The 20,582-nt window shown below is 43.3% G+C and overlaps 2 protein-coding genes and 1 long non-coding RNA gene across 4 annotated transcripts in view; 2 read left to right on the top strand and 1 right to left on the bottom strand.

Moving 5' to 3' along the window:
• srrm3 (serine/arginine repetitive matrix 3) overlaps window positions 1–10,885 on the top strand; it is a 99,513-nt gene extending 88,628 nt beyond the window's left edge. Inside the window, exons 11-15 of one of the 2 annotated variants that reach the window (XM_088616225.1) lie at window positions 1,209–1,516; window positions 2,372–2,626; window positions 3,450–3,584; window positions 4,300–4,352; window positions 5,833–6,021. In XM_088616225.1, coding sequence (XP_088472351.1) covers window positions 1,209–1,516; window positions 2,372–2,626; window positions 3,450–3,584; window positions 4,300–4,352; window positions 5,833–5,891 — 810 coding nt within the window. In that variant the 3' untranslated portion in view covers window positions 5,892–6,021. Of the gene's footprint in view, window positions 1–1,208; window positions 1,517–2,371; window positions 2,627–3,449; window positions 3,585–4,299; window positions 4,353–5,832 lie in introns of both variants that reach the window. The other variant, XM_088616224.1, reaches the window with a different exon arrangement.
• A 1,420-nt stretch (window positions 10,886–12,305) lies between these two features.
• LOC148643604 (uncharacterized) lies at window positions 12,306–17,957 on the bottom strand. Its single transcript, XR_015929077.1, has 2 exons — window positions 17,821–17,957; window positions 12,306–16,065 (listed from the first exon to the last, which is right to left on the bottom strand). It is a non-coding gene; the product is annotated as an uncharacterized LOC148643604 (long non-coding RNA).
• Window positions 15,535–18,888, top strand: hspb1 (heat shock protein family B (small) member 1). The gene is made up of 3 exons (XM_088616228.1): window positions 15,535–15,928; window positions 17,607–17,670; window positions 17,893–18,888. The coding sequence occupies exons 1-3, from the start codon at window positions 15,535–15,537 to the stop codon at window positions 18,056–18,058; spliced, it is 624 nt and encodes a 207-aa protein (XP_088472354.1). The 3' UTR covers window positions 18,059–18,888.
• The last annotated feature ends 1,694 nt before the right edge of the window (window positions 18,889–20,582 follow it).

Below are 20,582 nucleotides of genomic sequence, written 5' to 3'. Positions count from 1 at the left end.
TCGCATCTTTGAAGATAAACATATCGGTGCATTAACCTACTACCTCAATTAAAAAATCACAGTGGCTCGGTTTACTCCCAGCTAATAATCGCGTTTTAAATGGAGGTTTTGTCACCTAACAGTGAACAAATGTGTTCCAAGGCCAGAACAAAAACTGAAAAAGAATCAAAAGTGTTCATTTTGAATATAAAAATAAAAAAAGCAGAAACCAAATTAAGAGCACATGAGTGTCATTCATTTTTTTTTGGCTGTCAGTCCCACTGAAGGTAATTTGTAATCAGAAGGGCGCTCTGCAGGAGCAGGAGAGCTAACCACTGTGGGCTCATAGACTCCCATGATGCACTGGTCTCCACTCAATAGCCCCCTTCCCCCCTCCAAGAAAAGGATCTTCTGCCTCCAGAAAAGAAGGTGTGGTTTGGCCAGCGAATCTAGTGTGAGAGCTCCTTGCACATTGTGATTTTATTTTTTTCATGCATTGTTCATGCAATCACTACCAGGGAAGGGTTTTGTGTCTTTTTCTCTTGCATTTTGTGACTCTAATGATGAACTTATGTTGCCCCACTTTTCCCTTTTCTTCATACCTTACCTACTAAAGGAGGGAAAACCACTTTATTGGTAAGTGGATGTTAACCAAAAGGGAGTTAAAAAAACGTAAAAGTTTTTAAAAAATGGGTCGCTGTTCACATCTCCGCAGTTCTCTGCAGGAAAAAAAAAGCCACAAGCAAATACTATTGAGTAAAAAACTGTTTTTGATTTGATTGATTATTATTATATTTGTGGATCTTTATTTTTTTCCTTCCATTTCTGTGATGTTCGGTCAAGTTGTCTTCCTTTTAATTTTTGTTTTCTTAATCATTATGAACTGAAAAAAAAGTTCTCTGTCTTCATTTTTTATTTTAAATATCCATTTTCTTTCTCTACTTTTTCACTGCCTTCTACTCTCCTCTTTTTCTTGTTTTAATTTAATTCTGATTTGTTGTTTTCTTTCTCTTTGCCTTTTCCTTTCGGGTTTATGATTTTTTTGACTCATTTTAATTTTGCATGACAAGTATTGCATGTACTGCACCTTAGAGGACTGTCTATAAGCCTATAACAAATTTTAGATCTTGTTTCATTTAGATATAAGATTGGAATCTAAGCCATGCATGGCCACGCTTTTCTAAGGCCATTCTTGTCTTTCTTTTTTTCTTCTTATCGTCTCTCTGCAGAAGTCTAAACCAACGCCAGCTTCCCCAAGTGTGCAGGCCTCCGCGTCACCAGAACCAAAAGAGGCCAAGGCCAAGACTGTCAGCCGCAGTCCCAGCAGGCTGCTGGCCACCCCTGGAGAGGCCAGGGCAGGCGATGAGAGGTACCAGGGCAGGCAGAGGTCTCGGTCAGCCTCCGTGTGCAAGCGTGTCAGCCGGCAGAGAGTGACCAGCACCGCCCCACACTCGCCCAAGCACACAGGCTGCAGCAGCGACTCGGGACACTCCCAGCACAGCCAGTCGCTGAGGGACAAAAGCACACAGCCAAGAAAGTAAGTGGTACGCAATTATGTGCCCCACTACTGCTGCCCAGTCAGCCCACAGTCCACAGCGTTCCCCAAGACATGTACATTTGTGCCACTTCCAGCTCAGAGCCCCAGACTCACTAGAAGTTTTTCTTCTTATGGAAGCTCTGCTCTATTTCCATTTCTCATTTCTTTTTGACATACAGTATTCTGGATTAAATAAAAATGTTGACCTACCTGCCAAGCCTGCGAGTTACATAGCAGCTCTTGATGGGCTGATCCCATCAGTGGAGAAGGAATCAGCCCCTGGCAAAGGGAAAGGCTAGCTTCAAGCACTGGGTTTGTAGTTTGTGATTGCTGGTACAGGAGGTCACGTTTTTGACTGGAGAGTATACCTTAATGCTTGCTCTAAAATTGGTTTTATCTGGCTCTGAGAAGGTGAGATTTAAAGGCTGGCCCTTTAATCCCTTTATGGAATAAAGGGGAGTAATCTGCCATCCTGAACCTTAGCCTGCAGGCCTGTGTCCCTGGGTCTCTCCCGCTTTTGTGTCTCTGCCAAGAGGACAATAGATCTTTTCCTCAGCCGAACTGACAGTCAGTGTGGTGTTGCGGAGGAAATCTGCCCTGGTCAGGTTACCGTCTGCAGCTTGTTTAAAAAAACTAGCTAAGCTGGCCCTCTGTGGGTCTCCAGCAGGCAAGTCCAGGGCCAGAGGAAAGCAGCTGTTCAGACCGATGTGTGTGCATGTTTTAGTGCTTTAACGAGAGCGGTAAGGTCAAGGTGGTGGCAGTCACGCCCTCGCCTGGGAGAGCTGCGTTCGTCCAGGCTGGGCCACGCCACGGGTCAGGGCAGCCTGGGAATGAGCCCTCCTCGGATTCCCACAGGGCCAAGGGCTCGCCCGCTCCCCCGCGGCGCCGCCGCCACCGGGCCGGCGCCCGACGCCGGAACCCCTCGCCCGCGCCGGCGAAGCCCGAGAAGCACCGGCGGCCGTCGGGCGGCAGGAGGAAAAGCTCGTCGCGCAGCCTGCGCCAGCGGAGCAGCTCCTGGGGCAGCAGCCGCTCGGGCTCCCGCTCGCGCTCGCGGACCCGGCCGGGCCGCAGCCGGACCCCGTCCCCGCACTCCCGGCAGAACACCTCCAGGTGAGCCCCCCGGGAGCCATCGTCTCGCCACGCCAGGCCAGCCAGGGAGCAAGCAGCGGGCACGAGGCAGGGTACGGCCTGGACAGGACACCAGTCCTCCGCAGGGCACACGCAGGGCACACGCAGGGCACACGCAGAGACGCACGTGTCTCAAATCATAGCTCAACACAGGTTGGGCATTTACTGCTCCAGGGGTACCAACCTCTCACATGTTAGAGAAGCCCTGCAAACATAAAAAGCAGATGATGTAATCAGTCCTTTCTGTATATGCTGTTGGTAATGACTTCCCAAACTGGGAAAAGGCCCAAATACTATTATTTTCTGTAAGGATCAAGACAGTTCAGGTTCATATCTTTACCTGCTCTGAAACACAAGTATTTCCAAGGTCATTTTTTATAACCCAGGCATTGTCTCACTGTTAGTGTCTTGTATTAGCATAAAAGTGCATTTAAGACAAGGTGTGAGAATATATTTACACACCCACACAGAGAATGTGAATTCCAAGATCCGTAATTTCACACACCCTTTCTAGTCAGCAATATATGAATTTGAACAACAGGGGCGCTGTCTGTTTTCGTGAAGGAACTATGTTTAATTGAATTATACAACTGACAGATTTCACATACGTTATTACTTTATATTTCTTGTCCAATCAGGTAATAAATTATTGTAGATCATTTCAGACTAGGTCTCTTCTTTGAAGGCCTCTCATTTTCCTGCATTTAGGACACAAAATGTCACGTGACAGAAGCCCAGGAGCAGGTTATGGGGTGGTGCTGAAGGCTAGGGGCCTACGTTATTTCCATCTGTTTGTTCGCCGCAGAGAGAAAGATAGCGAGGGCCGAAGTCATCACACGGACACCGAGAGTCGAGCTCGCCGGCGGTCCAGAAGCTACTCCCCCATCAGGAAGAGGAGGCGCGACTCGCCCAGTTTTATGGAGCCACGGAGGATCACGAGGTGAGAGACGGGGGACGCCTGCACACCTGGACCTCACCACGCTGAGTGTTCTAAAAAGGTGTATTCTATTTCTGTCTGAGGTCGGCCAAAACACAAAAATATATACATTGCTGTTAGAACTCAGATCTGCTCTCCCCCCTTTTCATGACATGCAGGTAAAAAAACAACCCAGTTTGATCAGTGGTATTATTTGCCATTGATGAATTGCAGCTTCTAATTGCCTCTAAAACAGGTGTAGGTTCTAATTCCCTGTTTTAAAAAAACAGGCTGATTAATTTCACGGCTGCTGAGCACTGTAGCTACTAAGTCTTTATTGGGTTGCACAATCACAACATGATTGTGGGGCATGGGGATATTTAGCATTTTCAGAAATATTAAATCACTTCTATCTGCACTTTCCTATACTGTTCCTATAATGCAGAGTAGCAGTGACATCTAATGGAGAATGTTTCTCAGGAGTGCTCAGAACGTTTCAGTGTACAGTATATACGGTATTTCCTTGACTGCACAGAACACCAGATACAGGGGCATTTGCACAAATATCTCTCAACTGAGCAGGTTAGAATAAGTAACTGTGACTCCATGCAAATAAACTTGCACCTATCTTTCAAAACCGATGTGGAGATGTTTTTTTTTTTAATGTATTTTGAATGTTGTAAATGCCAGTTATTTTTTGTACTTCTCACCTGATGAATTTTTTCCACTTCGTGTCAAGGTGTCTTGAAGATAACGAAGGACAGCTCCTGAGCTGCAGGCAGGGTTCCTGTGGTAAATTTTGACTCGTATCGGGGACACATCCAATATCCTGCTGAAACTGTCAATAAGGCAGTTAATTCATACCAAACATTGCAGGCCTTTACAAAACAATGTCCCTTTTTTTCCTTTCTTTCTTTTAAAGGTGCAAAAAAACATTCTTCCACTTGGTACCAAGCTGTAGGTGCTTTCTAATGCTATCATTTATTTTTCTGATCCAAGCGCTATTGAGATTTTATGAACCCGTTAGGGAAGCAGCTGTCTTTTTTAATATCTACTGTATGTCTGTAGGATATACAGTATACCACTATTAAATTCAGCCAAAATTAAAATCCACTAGCATAAATTACCTTTTTCAGGTAACCTGAACTCCAAAACACAGCATCTTAACTGCTTGAATGGTTTGGCCCCTGACTACATCAGTGAACTGTTCATCCCGAGACACCAAATGTACACATGGTTTTGGCACTATGGGCCCTTCCTCCAGTTCCCAATATGAGGCTCTAAACACTGGGAGACCCTGCTTTCCTTTCTGTTGCACCAAGACTCTGGAATGGTCTCCCAGCCCACATCAGAATTTCAAGTTAGCACTTCCAAATCCTGCCTTAAAGCTTGGATTAATAGTCTCACTTTTAAGTCTGATTGTAAGTCTAGCTTTTAATTAGTGAATTAAATCTGTGTGTACCTGTCTCTTTCTATTGTCATTCCTCTTTGAAAAAGAACTCTGCATCTGAGAGCAAGCCTCAGTAGTTAAATTGTGGAATGAATCTTTATTTTGCCCTGTATAAAATGATACATTGAATCTTGATGGCGTTTGAATCAAGCTGGGATTGTTGCTGATTTTCTGGTAGATTCTGCGGTGACCAGTCACTCTGCTGTCCTCACCAGCACCTCACTGGGGGCAGATGAAGGTAATACAATGGCTGGGGAGCATGACATGAGCCCCCACCTGATGTAGCTGGATGATTGGACTATTTTAACCTCTTTAATCCACAGAATGGATAGGAAATTTACTAACACGTTAAATCCCTGTCTTCTGTCTTCACAGCTGCAAGAGCCTACTAATCTGATTTAACACTTCTAATCAAAACATTCAAATGTCTTGTACTGCTCAGAGTACTGGAAGACCACATAGGTAGACCAATGACAAGTTAAAATGACTTCAGCCAGATGAATTGCATGGGTTTGCTTAAAGAGAGAAAGGAATACTCCCTTTTTAGCTACATCCAGGAGGAATTTAGGGATGGCAAAACAATCCCTAAACCATCATAAAGGTGCTTCCTTTTTGATTTTTCCTCAAAAAGGTTTTCTGAAGTTTTGAACCAGTTCAGTTAGAAACCCATTATTTTGACAAACAGGCAACGGGATTTTAAGCGAAGTTCTCGTTTGTAATATGCTAAAAGAGATTCTTCCAGTGTTCAAAGCAGCCTTCTAACCTCATGCACTTACTGCACAGAGTAAACCTGGTGACTCGGTTTTTCATTCTGCTCTCCAGCGCTCGCAAAAGGCCCATCCCTTACTACAGGCCCAGCCCCTCCTCGCCCAGCTCCCTGAGCAGTTACTCCACCTCCACTCGGAGCCGGAGCCGCAGCTACAGCAGCTACAGCAGCTACAGTCGCAGCCGGACTCCCAGCCGCAGCAGGAGCAGGTCGAGGAGCCCGAGCCGGAACCACAGCTGCTCCAGCCGGAGCAGCTCGGAGAGCCACGGGTTCTAGGGAGGCCATCCCTAGGCAGGAGGCTCGGGCAGCCCCAGCAGCAGTCCAGCCCACGGGTCGGTCCCTGGGTTCTCCGAGGATCCCCCCCCCCACCGGCCGCTCTCTCTCACTTTCACGCGGGGCAGGTGCTCCCGACGGGGTCCCCTGAACAAACCCGGAGGTACGGGGTTTGCTTTATTCTGGGTCCGCACACTGGTGATTGTACAGTACAGTATGTCCTGTGAACTGGGCCTCCCAAAAAGCATTTCAGTCCGACACTGCATTACATTGGATACATTTATTCTTTATTATGGTTTAAAATAAAATGTAATAACTTTATTTTAGCTGAATAATTTGATTTAAACTGGCTAACAATGAGTGGATAGAAGAGCTTGCTCAGCGTGTTCTGGGCGTCTACAGAAGTGAATAACACCAGTGGTTTTCCAACAGCAGGTAGTCAGCTATCCCAGAACTCTGCTAGGAAGTGTGATGTGCTGGACTGTGTTATATTATCCACAGGCAGATGCTATTCAGGTCCACTCAATCACAGAAAAAAATCATTTTTTTTATAAAATCACAGAGTCTGTTTTCAACCCTAACAGTTAGGGTCCCTTTCCCCTGTTAGCGAACCACACAGAAGTAAGAAGTCTGTTATATTTTTAACCCCAGAGTGTTCATAAGATTTCAAGCATTTGGAGTTATGGTAGGTAAGATTAATTAATCTTAGAAGTGATTATTGCAACCTGCTATTTTGTTTTTCAGAAATGCATGTTGGGACATTTTGTCTGTTTTTGTTTTTTATTGTAGACAAGTTTGGAAGTCATCAACATATTTAAACAGACTGTGTAAAAGAGGATAACATAATGGGAACACTGGGAAACATAAGAAAATTAATGCTATGAATCCAACATTAGTATGTTTGCCTTCTGTACTATGGCAACTGGCATACAACTACACAAGCTGAGCATTTAACACTGTGTACCTGGTTATTTTAGCCTTGTGCACATGCATGTACATTCCCATGCATGTGCATAAGTTGTAGGTCTGTCAAGGGTTTGAAGCAATGGAGAGTTACGTTTATACTTAACTCAGAATGTTAGTTATTCACAAAGCTGTAAAATTAATTTTCTGATTGTTTTTACCTGGAAGTGCTTATGACTTTCAACCTAAAGATTGTAAAGGTCCCTCAGTTTGCAGAGTGTATGAGGTAACACTAACCAGCCATCACACAAAAAAAGCCAACCTTAGTGTTATACTATATTTAAAATATTTCCACACCTATTTTTTATACGTTAATGTATCTAAAAATCAACTTGTAGCACATAGAATGAACACGTATTGCCCTGTATTTTGTGACTTTGTGGGAAAAAAATAATTATTGGTTGCAAAGAAAATTAAAAACACAATTACTGGGTCACTAGACAAAAAAACTCCAATGTAAATGAACAAGGACTGTTGAAAAAAGACAGCAAGCTTGTGCGCCTGTCTGAACTTCTCTCTGTACATGTGGCCGGAGAGTAGGTAAACAGTTACATCGTCGTGCAGCTGCAGTCACAAAAAAGTGACTCTGCCAAGGATGGAGAGCTGCGAGGGGTTAAATTCTCAGAACAATGTCAAAGAAGCGTGTGCTGGAACTCCTGAAGGGGTCAACTCGGCTCGAACCAGGAGACATGGCAGCCGAAGACTCGATGGAATTAAAATCCTCACCCCACCCTATCTCGTTCAAACACCGCCCAGCAGCTTTGCAAAGTACCTACAAGACTTGTTTTTTTTTTATTTATTTTTTCCCTACGGAATTCTCCGGTTAAAAAAAATTGTGTCAATGTGTTCTTCCTCTCCTATTCCCTCGTCATCCTTTTTCTTAAGAGCCAGAATCAACAAAGAGAAAAAAAGGGGGCAGTGCAGTAGACTTACAGGCTGTGGCATTCAACTGTCAAGCTAACCTGTTGGAAGGAAGTAGACTGGGGAGTTCTCTCGTATTCAGATCGAGCAACTCTTTAAGGAGCCTAAGGAACAAAACACAGGGTTGTTGCCTTTATAACAAAACTGGAGCAACATGCTGCTGTCCTCATTCTTGAGAGCAAATATGAGCAATGTCTCTTTCAGGCCTGTATCAGATGAAGAGCTTGATCGCAATCAGGGTGGATGGGTGTTGAAACACCAGGGTTCATTTGGTTTTTTTCAAGTTCTGGCTCCACTGAGCTTTCATCCTCCTGTTGCAATGACTTTGACTTTTTTTTTCTTTTGTTTAATTTATGTGCTGTTCAAATTTTCCAGGACGCAGGCCCAGCACGGTGCTCTCTCTCCTCATAGTCTCAACTAGTTAGAAAGGAGGCACTGCCCTCTTCCACAGAAATTCTTCCATGTAGCAAGAGGAACCAAAAACAAATTGGTTTACTTCCAAGTGGGAGTGTTTTGAGGACTAAAAAGAGAAGCAACAAATGACATCCGCAACACAAAAAAAAACAGGTCACAGACTGTCATTGACTTCATTTTTTTAATGACCAGTTTTTATGTTTCCAAACAGAACAAACAGAAACAAGAAACAAAAAAAGCAAATCTGCTTACTTGATACTGATGATGCAAAATGGAGTAAAGTGATGATGATGATGATGACAACGACGATGACTATGTTGATGATAATGAGTGGGTTTATTTTCCGTGTATGATGTATTTATTTATACATGTATGATGTATGTTTGGAGGTTTTTACAGTTCGAATGCTGTATTCCGACTGTAAACTATGCACTGTATATACCATATTATTTAAGAGGTTTATCTTTTGTGAATACTTAGCATGTTGCAACCCAGAAGTTTGCGACTAGGAAGTCAAGCGTCTAGCATTCATTCTGTGGGAGATCTAACTTTTTATTGATGTTTGCAGCGCTTTTCTAACTTCAGATCCTCTTTTTAAAAGTGCACAGCTATTTATTTTATTATTATTATTATTATTATTATTATTTTTATCATATTATTTATTGAATGACGTTTGATATTGTTTGCCAGGAATGACCCCAATGACATGGTCTGTCTCACTTGGAGTACTGTGGATCCTGCTGGATATTGTGTACTGTATGTTTCCTCCAAATACTTCTTGTGAATAGTTGTTATGGAAAATGAAGATGGACCACACTCCTTGGTGTGTAACTATCATTTTACCAAAGTGTACCATTTGGAATATATTTATTTATTTATGTATTTATTTGTCTAGCAATCACTGAGTTTGAAGATAAGCAGAACATCATGCGACTTCCATGTTTTGAAAATAGCCCATGGAAAATTCATAAATTCAGTATTCCTTAATAAAATGTGTAAAATAAAGGTCCTAAATTAAGCCCTTTACTGGGTACCTTAAAAACACAGCTTCTTAGCTTTGGTTTCATACAATTAAAATAGTTTTTTTTTTAGTATTTCTAGAGACAGACAACACCCACAACTAAGTGCCTTTGCTTAGTTAAGCAAAGGGATTCCTGTGTTCTTTGGCATTAATCCACCGGAATGACGCACGACAGCTTGGCCAATGAGCATCAGGTATTAACCAACCCCCCCCATGTGGAGCAAGAGAGAGATAGGGACCTGCTGTAGCAGCAGTGATGGCAGGGGTTCTTATTCCTGTCCTGGGAGCCCGTAAACTCAAACCAATCTCTTCCTTACTGTACACAGTTAAACCCTCAATTGATTTAATTCCATTTTTTTCCATTTGCTAAGCACTTCATCCAATTGAGGGTCGCAAGGGAGACAGAGCCTATCCCAGCAGGGCACAAGGCAGGATACACCCTGGACAGGATGCCAGTCTATCACAGAGCAGGCAGACACAAACATGCACACACTCACACCCGGGCCAGGTTTCCCAGAAGTCAACCTACCAGCATGCCTTTGGACTTTGGGAGGAAACCAGAGCTCCCAGTGAAAATGCATGTGAACAAGAGAACATACAAACTCCACACAGATAGCTCCCCGGGCCCGGGATTGAACCCAGCACTAATTTGAACTGTTTGATTGTTTTCAGCTCTTAAACGTGTTAGGACAGTAGCACTATAAGTAACACAGAATCCCAAACGTCTGAGCAAAAACAAAAAGTGCATGTATTCCAATTAAGCAACTTGATAGTTCAGTTACATAATTAAGCTCAGCTGGACTGAAAGCCAGCAGGTGCATGGGCCTCAAGGACCTGGAACCCCTGAGATATGGGGATGGCAGAAAATAGTGGAAGGCAAAACCAAACCGTGGAGGAAGGATTACTAACCCATAGTGGCAGAGTGTTCCATCAGTCGCATGAGTTAAGGGGGATATTTGTCTTATCTCCCAAACCTTTGCTTGTCAAGTCCCTCAGTCCAGTGTAAGGTATATCGCACCGTAGTTTCAGGCCTCCATTTCAGAGTGTAAATAAAGCAGCCAGTTAAACCTGAGAAGAAATGCAGTAGAATTTTCAAATATGTGTCCCTGGTTTATATCCAGGAATACTAGCTGTTAATGCGGCAATGGTTTTGCATATCCCAAAATGTCCATGGCTTCAGGACATTAGCCCTTTTCAGTATCTCCTTTTCATTGTCATTTTGTACAAAGCAATGAGGGAGAGCTGTCCGTGTACAGACAATGCGTTTCCAATGTGTTTTCAGTTTTGTACTGATTTGAATGCTGGTGGTGTATCAGGGAACCTTCAGTCTTCCTCGTCTGTTTCAGTCTCTGTCCCCCTCTGAATGTTACATTTAAAATGTAACCCGAGTTAAAAAACAACAAGCAAATTATGTGGAAAAAAAAAGAACAACTACGTTCACCTTTGGATTGTATAAAAGTCAGTAGCTGTAGTGTACTAGTTAATACACGGTACAATAAACAACATAACAATGGGAACTTGGCTGTGGTTTTGTTGTGTGTTTGTTTGTTTTCAGGGCTTTGTATACCAGTGAGAACATCTCCATCGTTTTACCTCAAAGTAAAACTGTGCTAAAATTCTCACAACAGTTTTAAAAAGAAAAACTATTCCTGGGCCTTTTTTTACCTGCATTTTCTCTTTGTGGGTTTCCACTTGTAGTTTTGGAATGCTAATCGGGTAGATTTTTCTTCGACAAAAAAGCCCGAGAAGCCACACAGCCTGTGGGAAGGTAAGAGTGACTTTCACTATTCCTTCCATCCATCCAGTGTCTAACTGATTTATCCAATACAGGGTCACGAGAGAGCTGAAGCCTATCCTAGCAAGAATGGCAGGATACACCCTGGACAGGACACCAGTCCATCTCAGGGCAGACACTGACACACACGCTCACACCAGGGCTAGTTTTCCCACCAGCCAATTAACCCACCAGCATGTCTTTGGACTGTGGGAGGAAACTGGAGCAGAAAGTAGAAGCCCGTGGCACGAAGCAGCAGGGCACACCACTGCACCACAGTGCCGCCAACTTCCACAATCGCCTGTGTTAATTAAACTCACCAGTAATGTGTGATGGAGGTCCTGGCAGAGAAAATTTTAGTTTATGACCCTGCATCTCAGCGATTTCATACTCCGTCCTTGGAGGGCCCTTTTAATCTAGTGCGAGTAGTTATTAAACAATTTAACTGAAATCAGTAAAATAGGACATATACAGGATTTTTCTCAAGGTTTCTTTTACAGAAACCATTCACTTCATTAAAATTACAGTCACCTAGAGTATAACATCCCTCTGAACCAGGTTAGAAGTATTACAATTAAGCAGTCAAATAATAATGTAACGCAACGGGGGCTCGGGCGGGCGCCCTTGCCGCATCTGGTCGGCCCCTGCACCCTCCGGGGCTCGAACCCGGGACTTCCGCGTCTCTCTGCAGCGACCTAGCCCCGTGAGCCAAAGAGAGATGGCTCACGGGGCTAGGTCGCTGCAGAGAGACGCGGAAGTCCCGGGTTCGAGCCCCGGAGGGTGCAGGGGCCGACCAGATGCGGCAAGGGCGCCCGCCTGAGCCCCAGTTGCGTTACATTGGTGTCAGAAGCGGGGCGGGATAGCCCTTCGCCGGGGACGGCGATTTAAGCGGGGGAGAGTGTAACGCTTACGGCCGACAGGGCGCTGTGTAAGAGCCGGCGTACCAGAGCGGGTGACGTCACCGCCCTTCCCTGTGATAGCAGGACCACAGCTACTGGGCTGTAGAGAGATCTCTCTTTGGCTCACGGGGCTAGGTCGCTGCAGAGAGACGCGGAAGTCCCGGGTTCGAGCCCCGGAGGGTGCAGGGGCCGACCAGATGCGGCAAGGGCGCCCGCCTGAGCCCCAGTTGCGTTACAATAAGATAGTTCAGGTGGGCAGCTGCATCAGCATGCGTAGGCTGCAAAGGAACAAGTAATAGGTTTATTCCCTGCTGAAAAGAGAAGAAAAAACACAAGGTTTCGGCCGTGGAGCTTTCTTCAGGTGTGAATAATAAGATAGTCAACTGAATTTATACACAGGCAAGAAAATACATGGAAATACTGGATTTACCTTTTTGAAAAGAATACAGGTAATTACTAAGGGTTAGTCATTCTGATCAACACTGGACTGTAATCGCAGCTCCTCGCACGCTGAATTATCTTCCCCCTCCTACTTGGTCAGTGCTTCCAAAATAAACTACAGTATTTGCTCGACAGTTGTACGAGGGTCCGCCCGCTGGCCCGTCACCCTCGCCGGCATGCGCACTTTTCCACCCTACAATCACTACAGCATTGCATCGACATGCAGTGAAGTCCCTTTAACTCGTTACTGCGTCAACCCTGTGTTCAAGCCGAGCTTCATTCCGCGAAAAGAACAATATTTTAATATTTAATAACGAGTTTCCTCGTTGAAGAACACAATTGTTTGTTTTTTTAACATTATATAACGTCAATCGGTTAATGGGAAAGAACGAAATTAAATGTATTACACTTTGAGGTCTGGGGGCAGGTATTGTAGGACAGATAATGCTACACAGCAGCACATCTCCTTCAGAAAAATGGAATGGCATTGAGGGTTGTTATATGAGTCTTGAGCAAAAACTAAACGACAATTTTCATATGCAATCAGCGCACACCGGTACAGTATATTCCCCCGTGTTTGTCTGTTCAAAGCAACAACACTAACAACAAATTAAAGGGCTATTTATTATTATGCGTGCTAATTAGCAGTTCTCAGTCCTCTGGCAGATTAACGATAGTCTGTGTTAAGACTACGGTTTTACACTTGGCACATACTGCTCATACTGCACACACACAAATAAATTATGTGAGTTCCTCTGAAAACGAATTCATCCCATAGAGGGCACTCGCGAGCCTGTTCTTCCTCCCCTTTTCCTCGCTTGGGTGATGAAATCCCTTTGGTTTCAGACACGAGTGATGGAATATTCTGGTAACTCCGGTTGAATTCGAGGCTGGAGGTTTCTGGCTGAACCTCGAGTGTAAATGTATCTTACAAGAATAAAACATGATGACACCTCCGTTAATTTTAGCCTAATCTCGAGAATATTCTCGTTGCTTCCTCAGTTATGCCCCTCAGTTCAATTAATGAGAGAAATAATGTTCAAAAATGGAGGTACTGATAAATTGTATGATAACACATTTGATTTTCGCTAAATGTTGAAAGTATGACTATATGATATCACTCAACTAATATTAATAAAAGGGGGTTTGTACGAATATACAGATCCCTGTCGTTGTGATTTGTGGTGCGCAGAAGATTGTGCTGAATTTCATTTTTTATTGAGCCGGCCGTCACTTTAGTTATAGAATAATTCCCTTAAATGTTTCATCAGAAATTGAGCCATTGTAATTTTACATAAAAACGATTAGAAGAAAATCATTGGACAGCAGAATTCGAACTCAGTATCGTCGTAAGGTTAAAATTAAAACGTTGGTGATGATTTTTGAATTGATCTCGAACCTTCTACAGTATGTCCCACTGAAAAGGAAATGTTATACTGTATATTGATTTATACAGTATGTGTCTGTAAAATAAAATTGAAGGATAATATTGTTATACAATACACTATAGTAGAATAACTGTTTTAGGGGTTTGTCAGAATAATGAGACTATATTTAGTTCACATGAGTTTCGATATTTAAAATGAAGATGTTTTAATTCATTGCTGAATGTTGCTGTTTAGATATTCAGTAATACAGATCCGAAGTGTTTGATTATGACCATCAGACATCTCAAAACATATTGGGGAAGAAAGTAAGGGGAGATGACAACTGTGTTATTCTCCTTTGCTACGAATGAATATTAAATCTTATTATAGAGAAAAACAGCCTGACATATTTTATACCTATTAGTATCAGCTGCTCAAAATTAATGTAAAACTCATCTTTCTTCATGCTTTTGACTACTGCTGTCAAGACCCCCTGGGTGAAAGAATCCTGAAAAAATATTGTTTCAGATGAATAGCTCAGTGATATTTAGCTTATTAATATACAGTGCGAATAGGACAAGAAAGCCTGAGTTATTACTTCTGTCGTTCAGCTTTTCAAGATCCTCAACCCAGTGAGGCCTGAGCTAGCCTCTCAGCTGTCACTTCTAGTCTGTTAACTCCTCAGACACATTTTGTCACAGCCTGGGGAGCCGAAGCATGGAGACATTTGGAACCAGGCCTGTCCTGGGAAAATGACATTAGGTATTAGATTTATTTTAGTGAGCTTGTGCTTGTCGCAAGGCCTTCACAAGCAACTTCACCTGTGTGACCTACTGCCACCCCCACCCCCCCCAAAAAAAAGACATCTTCTTTCTGAAAACCCCAGCTTAAAAAGGAAAAATTGCTGTCAGTTTTTCAGCTTCTTTATTTTTTTCTTCAGAAGGTTTGTAAAAACGTCATTAGAATGACATTTGTCAGGAACTAATTGGGTCTCCCTAGCACTGGTGTTTAGTGGTTTCCTACACTAATGATGCCCCTCCTTGCATTCAGGTGCCCCATTTGTAGCATGTTGAGACAAACTGCTAGATGACTTTGAAGTGATTTGGGTTGAAGCCACAAAGAGCCTCAATTTTTGTGCTTGGTTCTGAAGAACCAGGGTAGCTTCTGAAGTTCTCAGGCTGTAGCACATTCAAAATCCCGTCTCTGTGACCAGTTCGGGTTTCGGTGATGGCAGTCCCTCCTCATGATACATTTCAAAGCAGCTCGGAACAGCTCTGCTCCAGCAGTTACTGGAGTGCTGTTCCTTATCAGCGCTTCTGCCGTGCTACAACAGAGGAGTGTTGGCAAGGTTCACACCAGATTCCTCTTTCAGGCTGTAATACCAGGCAGGGGATTACAATTGGCTGGAGCCGGGGGTTAAACACAGTGTGTTATCCAGCGGCGGGGGGGCGGTCTTGGAACACTAAATTCCTTTCCAGTGGTCTGTCTTCCATGAATAGACTTTCTAGGCTCTTCTATAAATATGATGGGGGGGTGAGAGGCGGGCAGTGAAGGAGAAGTTTATAAAGCCCACGGCCAACTATTACTGAGAGCACTCGCTCTTCCAAACAGCGCAGAGGAGAGCAGAGAACTGCAAAACCTTCTGAGGGTGGTCTGTCCCCGTTCCTAAAACGTTCCTCGCCGACATGTCCGAGCGCCACATTCCCTTCACTTTCCTTCGCGGCCCAAGCTGGGATCCCTTCCGAGACTGGTTCCACGGCAACCGGATCTTCGACCAGTCCTTCGGCATGCCAGCCCTCACCGAGGACTGGTACCACTGGCCGAGCACTCACTGGCCTGGCTACATCCGGCCCTCAGTTGTGGGCCCGGCTGCCGAAGCAGGGGCCCCCAGCGCTGTGAGCCCGCTGCCCCCGGGGCCGGCGATGTCGCCCTACGCCCGCGCGCTCTCCCGCCAGCTGAGCAGCGGCATGTCCGAGATCAAGCAGACCCAGGACCAGTGGAAAGTCAGCCTGGATGTCAACCACTTCTCCCCCGAGGAACTGGTGGTAAAAACCAAGGACGGCGTGGTGGAAATCACAGGTGAGTCCCGCAGGCAGCTCTGTCTTCCCCCCTCCTTCTGGGGGCGCTAGCGCTGCGAGGGGCGTGGCCACGGTACGGGCCAGAGCGGGCGTGAGGTGAGGGTCTGTATGGTGCACCAGCTTTCATGGGTTTTAAATCTTTGCAAACAGAACAAAATGACCTTTTTAATTTTAAAGGGTTAAAAAAAAAACTTCCAAACGTATTTTATTCCTTCCTTTCACCGTGAGTGTAGCCTTGATCATGTCATCTGTCTTATAAAGATTAATATGTAGTCATTGTTTGTTTCTGCTTGTTTATGTGTTGCCTGTTTGTTTGGAGCAAATTAGTAAAAATAAGAAAGTCGACAGCTTCATAAAACACATTCTTTTAAAAGTTATGACAGCATTGAATGTTGGGAATATGGTATATCTCATGCTGTCTAGTTTATCTCAGTGAGAAAGTCTTTCTAGTTTTAAAAAAACAAATGTTTCTGAACTGGCCTTTGTTGTGGAAAATGAACAGAAGTCAACGTGTTCCCTGGATTCTCCTCAGAGCAGGGGGCAGCTGGGGTGACAGCACTGGTTCTCTGTTGAAGTGACACAGCTAGCACACACTGCCCCCGAGACTGGCCGAACTTGAATGCTTGATGAATTGAGTTTTACCACTGTCATAGCTGTGTTCGAAAGCAAGCTGATCTGCATCTGTTCCCGTCTACATCTGATTTAATGGCAGTGTTAAAAAAATAGTTTCATCTGAAAAGCCAGCAAATTTGCCAATAACTGCGTCCCTCCTTCATCGGTGCCATGGGGATTGCAGCTGAGTCACTGATGACTCACACTTGCTTGTTGCTTTCAGAGTCAGCTGCTAGCCCAGCCAGGGCTGTTTCATTTCCTAATCAGACTTGCAAAGTTTTTAAGAAGCTTCACTTCGTGTGTCACTATTTGCAGCATTGGATTGCTTTTATAAAAGTATATAGGGCGGAGCGGTGGCTCTGTGGCTAAGGCTCTGCGCCTGTGGCTGGAAGGTTGCCGGTTCAAATCCTGCAGCTGGCAAAGGAATCCTACTCTGTTGGGCCCCTGAGCAAGGCTGTTAACCCCAACTGCTCCAGGGGTGCTGTACAATGACTGACCCTGCACTCTGACCCCAAGCTCTCTCCCTATCTGTTTGTCTCATGGAGAGCAAGCTGGGGTATGTGAAAAGATGAATTCCTAATGCAAGAAATTGTATAGGGCTAATAAAGTTATGTTATGTTACTGTAATAAGTCAGTTTTTACTTTTAGATTACTGTCTAAATTTGTTTTTATCACTTGATAATTTCCATTGCAACTTTGTATGAAGTAAAAAGACCATTTGTAATGATTTCCTAAAGTGCAACATTTATATACCTGTTTTCACGTGATGTCTCTCAAATGCATTGAAATCAACTGTAACCATGAGCACATATAAAATGTATGCAATCTATGGAATATGCTTCACTGTGATACAAGCAGTGCTTGTTTGCAGTAATAGTCAGTTGCCAAAGCAAACAACTGTGTTATCAGGATCTCAGTTTCAATAGGAATGTTCTATATTAAAGCAGGAAGACACACAGGGATCTATTAAAATGCTGTCAAGGGAGAATTGCCAGTTGCTAAAGGAAGCTGGTGTAACCTCAGAACTGAAAACATTCCATGCCTGACCTATGCATTTGTACCTGTAGGTAAACATGAAGAGAGACAGGATGAGCATGGCTACATTTCAAGATGCTTCACCAGAAAATACACGTGAGTATTAGAAAAACAGTATGAAGCATGTGTAATATATATTGTATAAAACTGGTAGCCTGTCTTTGTTGTGTGGAACACTTGTAGTAGGACTAGCTGATGCCCTCCTAGCAAAGTCCAGTTCATGAATTCAGTTTATGACAACATCACCTGTCCGGGCCCTCAGGCATGTGTTCCCTTCGCTTGCTGAAATCGGCAACGCTTTCTCGTTCCCCTCCCCAGGCTCCCTCCTGGCGTGGACGTCAACAAGGTGGTCTCCTCCCTCTCTCCAGAAGGAGTGCTGACCGTAGAGGCTCCTCTTCCCAAACCGGCAATCCAGGCTGCGGAAATTACCATCCCAGTCTCCCTGGAGAGCAAGGCCAAGCCTGCAGTCGAAACCAAGAAATAACCAGCATTGCTCTACCGACCTGCAAAGGCGCAGTGCAGTTAATATTGAACGCTTGACCACGCAGCAGTTTCCCAAATATTATAACAGAAACTATCTTTTGCTTGTTGTTTTTTTCATTCTTTTGAAATTGGCTCAATTTCTCGGTGAATGAAACATCCCCCCAGCACACTGACTTTGAATTATTACATTACATGCTATTGCAAACCTGCATTTTTGCAGTCATTTCATCCTTCTTTTAGAGTTAGATTTAAAATACAATCCAAATACTCCCCTTTCACTTCTGCCTCCTGCTCTTAAGATTTGCTTGCTGCGCTCTGAATGCGATTAGACTTGGCTGGTGTGTGGGTATTGTTGTTTCTCCATTATGATACTGCAGTTCTGCTGGCTGCGGGTGTGCCATCTTCTGTGAAACTGCAGCTTGGTTTCTTCAATCAGGCACAACGTCCCTGCGTGAACGCTAGGAGCATAGATAGCCTTGTCATTGGAATAAAAAATACAGGACATACTGTATGACTTTGGATGAGCTGAACTATGCATACAATACATTACAAGCCTTTTGTGGAAAAAAGAGATTTATTTCTAAGAAGTACAGAAAAGTAGGCTTTTATTCCTATTGTGAGACTAAAGAATAAATTACCAATTTGGTATAGCCTTCTGTTATTATTTTTGGTAATTGCTACTCACCATTGTTCTTGTTATGATATTTTGATTTGATGGAATCTGTTTAATGCTATAGTTTGCACATGGTAGAGATCGGCCTATATTTCAGTGGGTGTGAAGGTATTTCCATAATTTTGAAAAATAAATGCTTTGTCTTTTTTAAGTCAAAATAGTTGTGTGTGTTTCTTTAAGAGGATAGCATTAGAATCTGATTTTTTAACATACAGTAGATTGAGAATGGAGAAATGTTGTTCTTAATTTAATCAGATATTACAGGGCTGGAAGGGTGGTCTTGCACAGGATTTATTAGCTTTGACACTGCTTTCTTCACCAAGGTGTTACAGTACATTGTCACTGGCAGCTGAATGAAATACCAGCTGATTAGTTCTTGTATGTGTCTAATGTCATGGCTCAGACTTACGTTTTTGGTTTAAGATTAAACTTCAGACAAACACGTCTCCTGCTGCATAATTTTCCTCATTACTTTCTTTTGGACAGTTTTGATTTTGCCATATGCAGCAGTAAAGACATACTGTATAAGCTTTTAAACTTATGAACCTAGTCATTCAAAGGGGTATCAGTGTTATGCTCTTGCACAGCTGAAACTGTTCTTTCAAGAAGCCACAATAAACGGAAATGAACCAATTTTCTTTTCTTGTTCTGATGTCTCACAAACAGAAACAGAATGCAGAACAGTTTTCTTTTCGATATGAAAGCATGCATTTCTGCTGATGTGAAGTTACCTGCAATTCTTGTCAATAGCAATGGTAATGCGATATTTTGTCCATAGTATTGGAATGGTAGAAAAAATGCATTTGAATAACCACAAGTCTATGCTGATCAAGAAAATGTTTGTTGTTTCTTTTAAAGAACGGACATGGTAACAAAAAGTAAGTAAAGAAACAAAAAGTAAGATTCAAAAGATGAATTATTCAGCTCCCTTTGCTGTCATGCATGGAAGTGGCTTTTATTTTTTTCTCACTGCCTCACTTTGTATATTTTATAACAGCCACGGCAGACACTCGTCAAAATTAAATCTATTTGGACGAAAAGACACTTCAGCCTGCCATCTTTTTGTGGGTAGTGGGCATTTAAAAAGAACATTAAAGACCCCAAGTTTTGTTATTCAACTGCCTAAATACTTTCAGAAATGCAGATCCTTATGTCTTCATTAGCAGTTAATCTATATTTGAGAGATGCTCCTATTATTAAGAAAAAGCAAATGCTCTCTCTCTAATCCTGTTCTGTCTGAACCCCAGAGTATCCAAGAACCATACTGTATAAACAGGAAGGCAGAAACCTTCTTATCCTCTATACTGTAGATGACAAAGCTCCTTGTTCAGTCACTGAGTCATCATTCTCCACTGCCCGTGAATCATGCTTTTTGTGTAGAATTCAAGATCCTCGAAAAACGACTCTTAAGCCTCCATTCACCCATTACATACACTGAACCCTCACACCACTGTTTTTATTAATAAAAATGTTCTTAGCATTGTGTGGCCGTCTAAGCAGACAAAGGAATGGTGATGGAATAGCTACTGTAAAGGCTTTGGAATCACTAAATTATTATGGCAGCCTCTTCTTGGGTCTGGCTAACAAAACGTAAGGAACTAGGGGCTGGAATAATGGTGTATGTAGTTCAACAAGAAAGAGTGACGTGCATACCATAGTTCATAAGTGTGAAACTGCCAATGGCTGACTTTCCATGCATAATTCAAGCAGGGTGCAGATTTGCTTTTTTTTAATTGTTAACAACACAAGGAGAGCCCGCTGAAGGAGTCTTTGCAGTTTCAGGACAAATGTGGAGCATAGCAGATATTCAGTAAAAACAGCAACAACAACAACTGTAAATAATACAGTAGAT

Source organism: Lepisosteus platostomus, chromosome 22, assembly GCF_059453375.1.
Source record: "Lepisosteus platostomus isolate fLepPlt1 chromosome 22, fLepPlt1.hap1, whole genome shotgun sequence".
Lineage (NCBI taxonomy): Eukaryota > Metazoa > Chordata > Actinopteri > Semionotiformes > Lepisosteidae > Lepisosteus > Lepisosteus platostomus.
This window is presented reverse-complemented; position numbering and strand designations above follow the sequence as displayed.

Bases quoted from the DNA above. Each gene is read 5' to 3' on its own strand.
- hspb1 (XM_088616228.1), top strand. From the start codon at position 15,535: ATGTCCGAGCGCCACATTCCCTTCACTTTCCTTCGCGGCCCAAGCTGG. The intron at 15,929-17,606 runs GTGAGTCCCGCA...TTGTACCTGTAG, and splicing joins CGGCGTGGTGGAAATCACAG to GTAAACATGAAGAGAGACAG. The intron at 17,671-17,892 runs GTGAGTATTAGA...TCCCCTCCCCAG, and splicing joins TGCTTCACCAGAAAATACAC to GCTCCCTCCTGGCGTGGACG.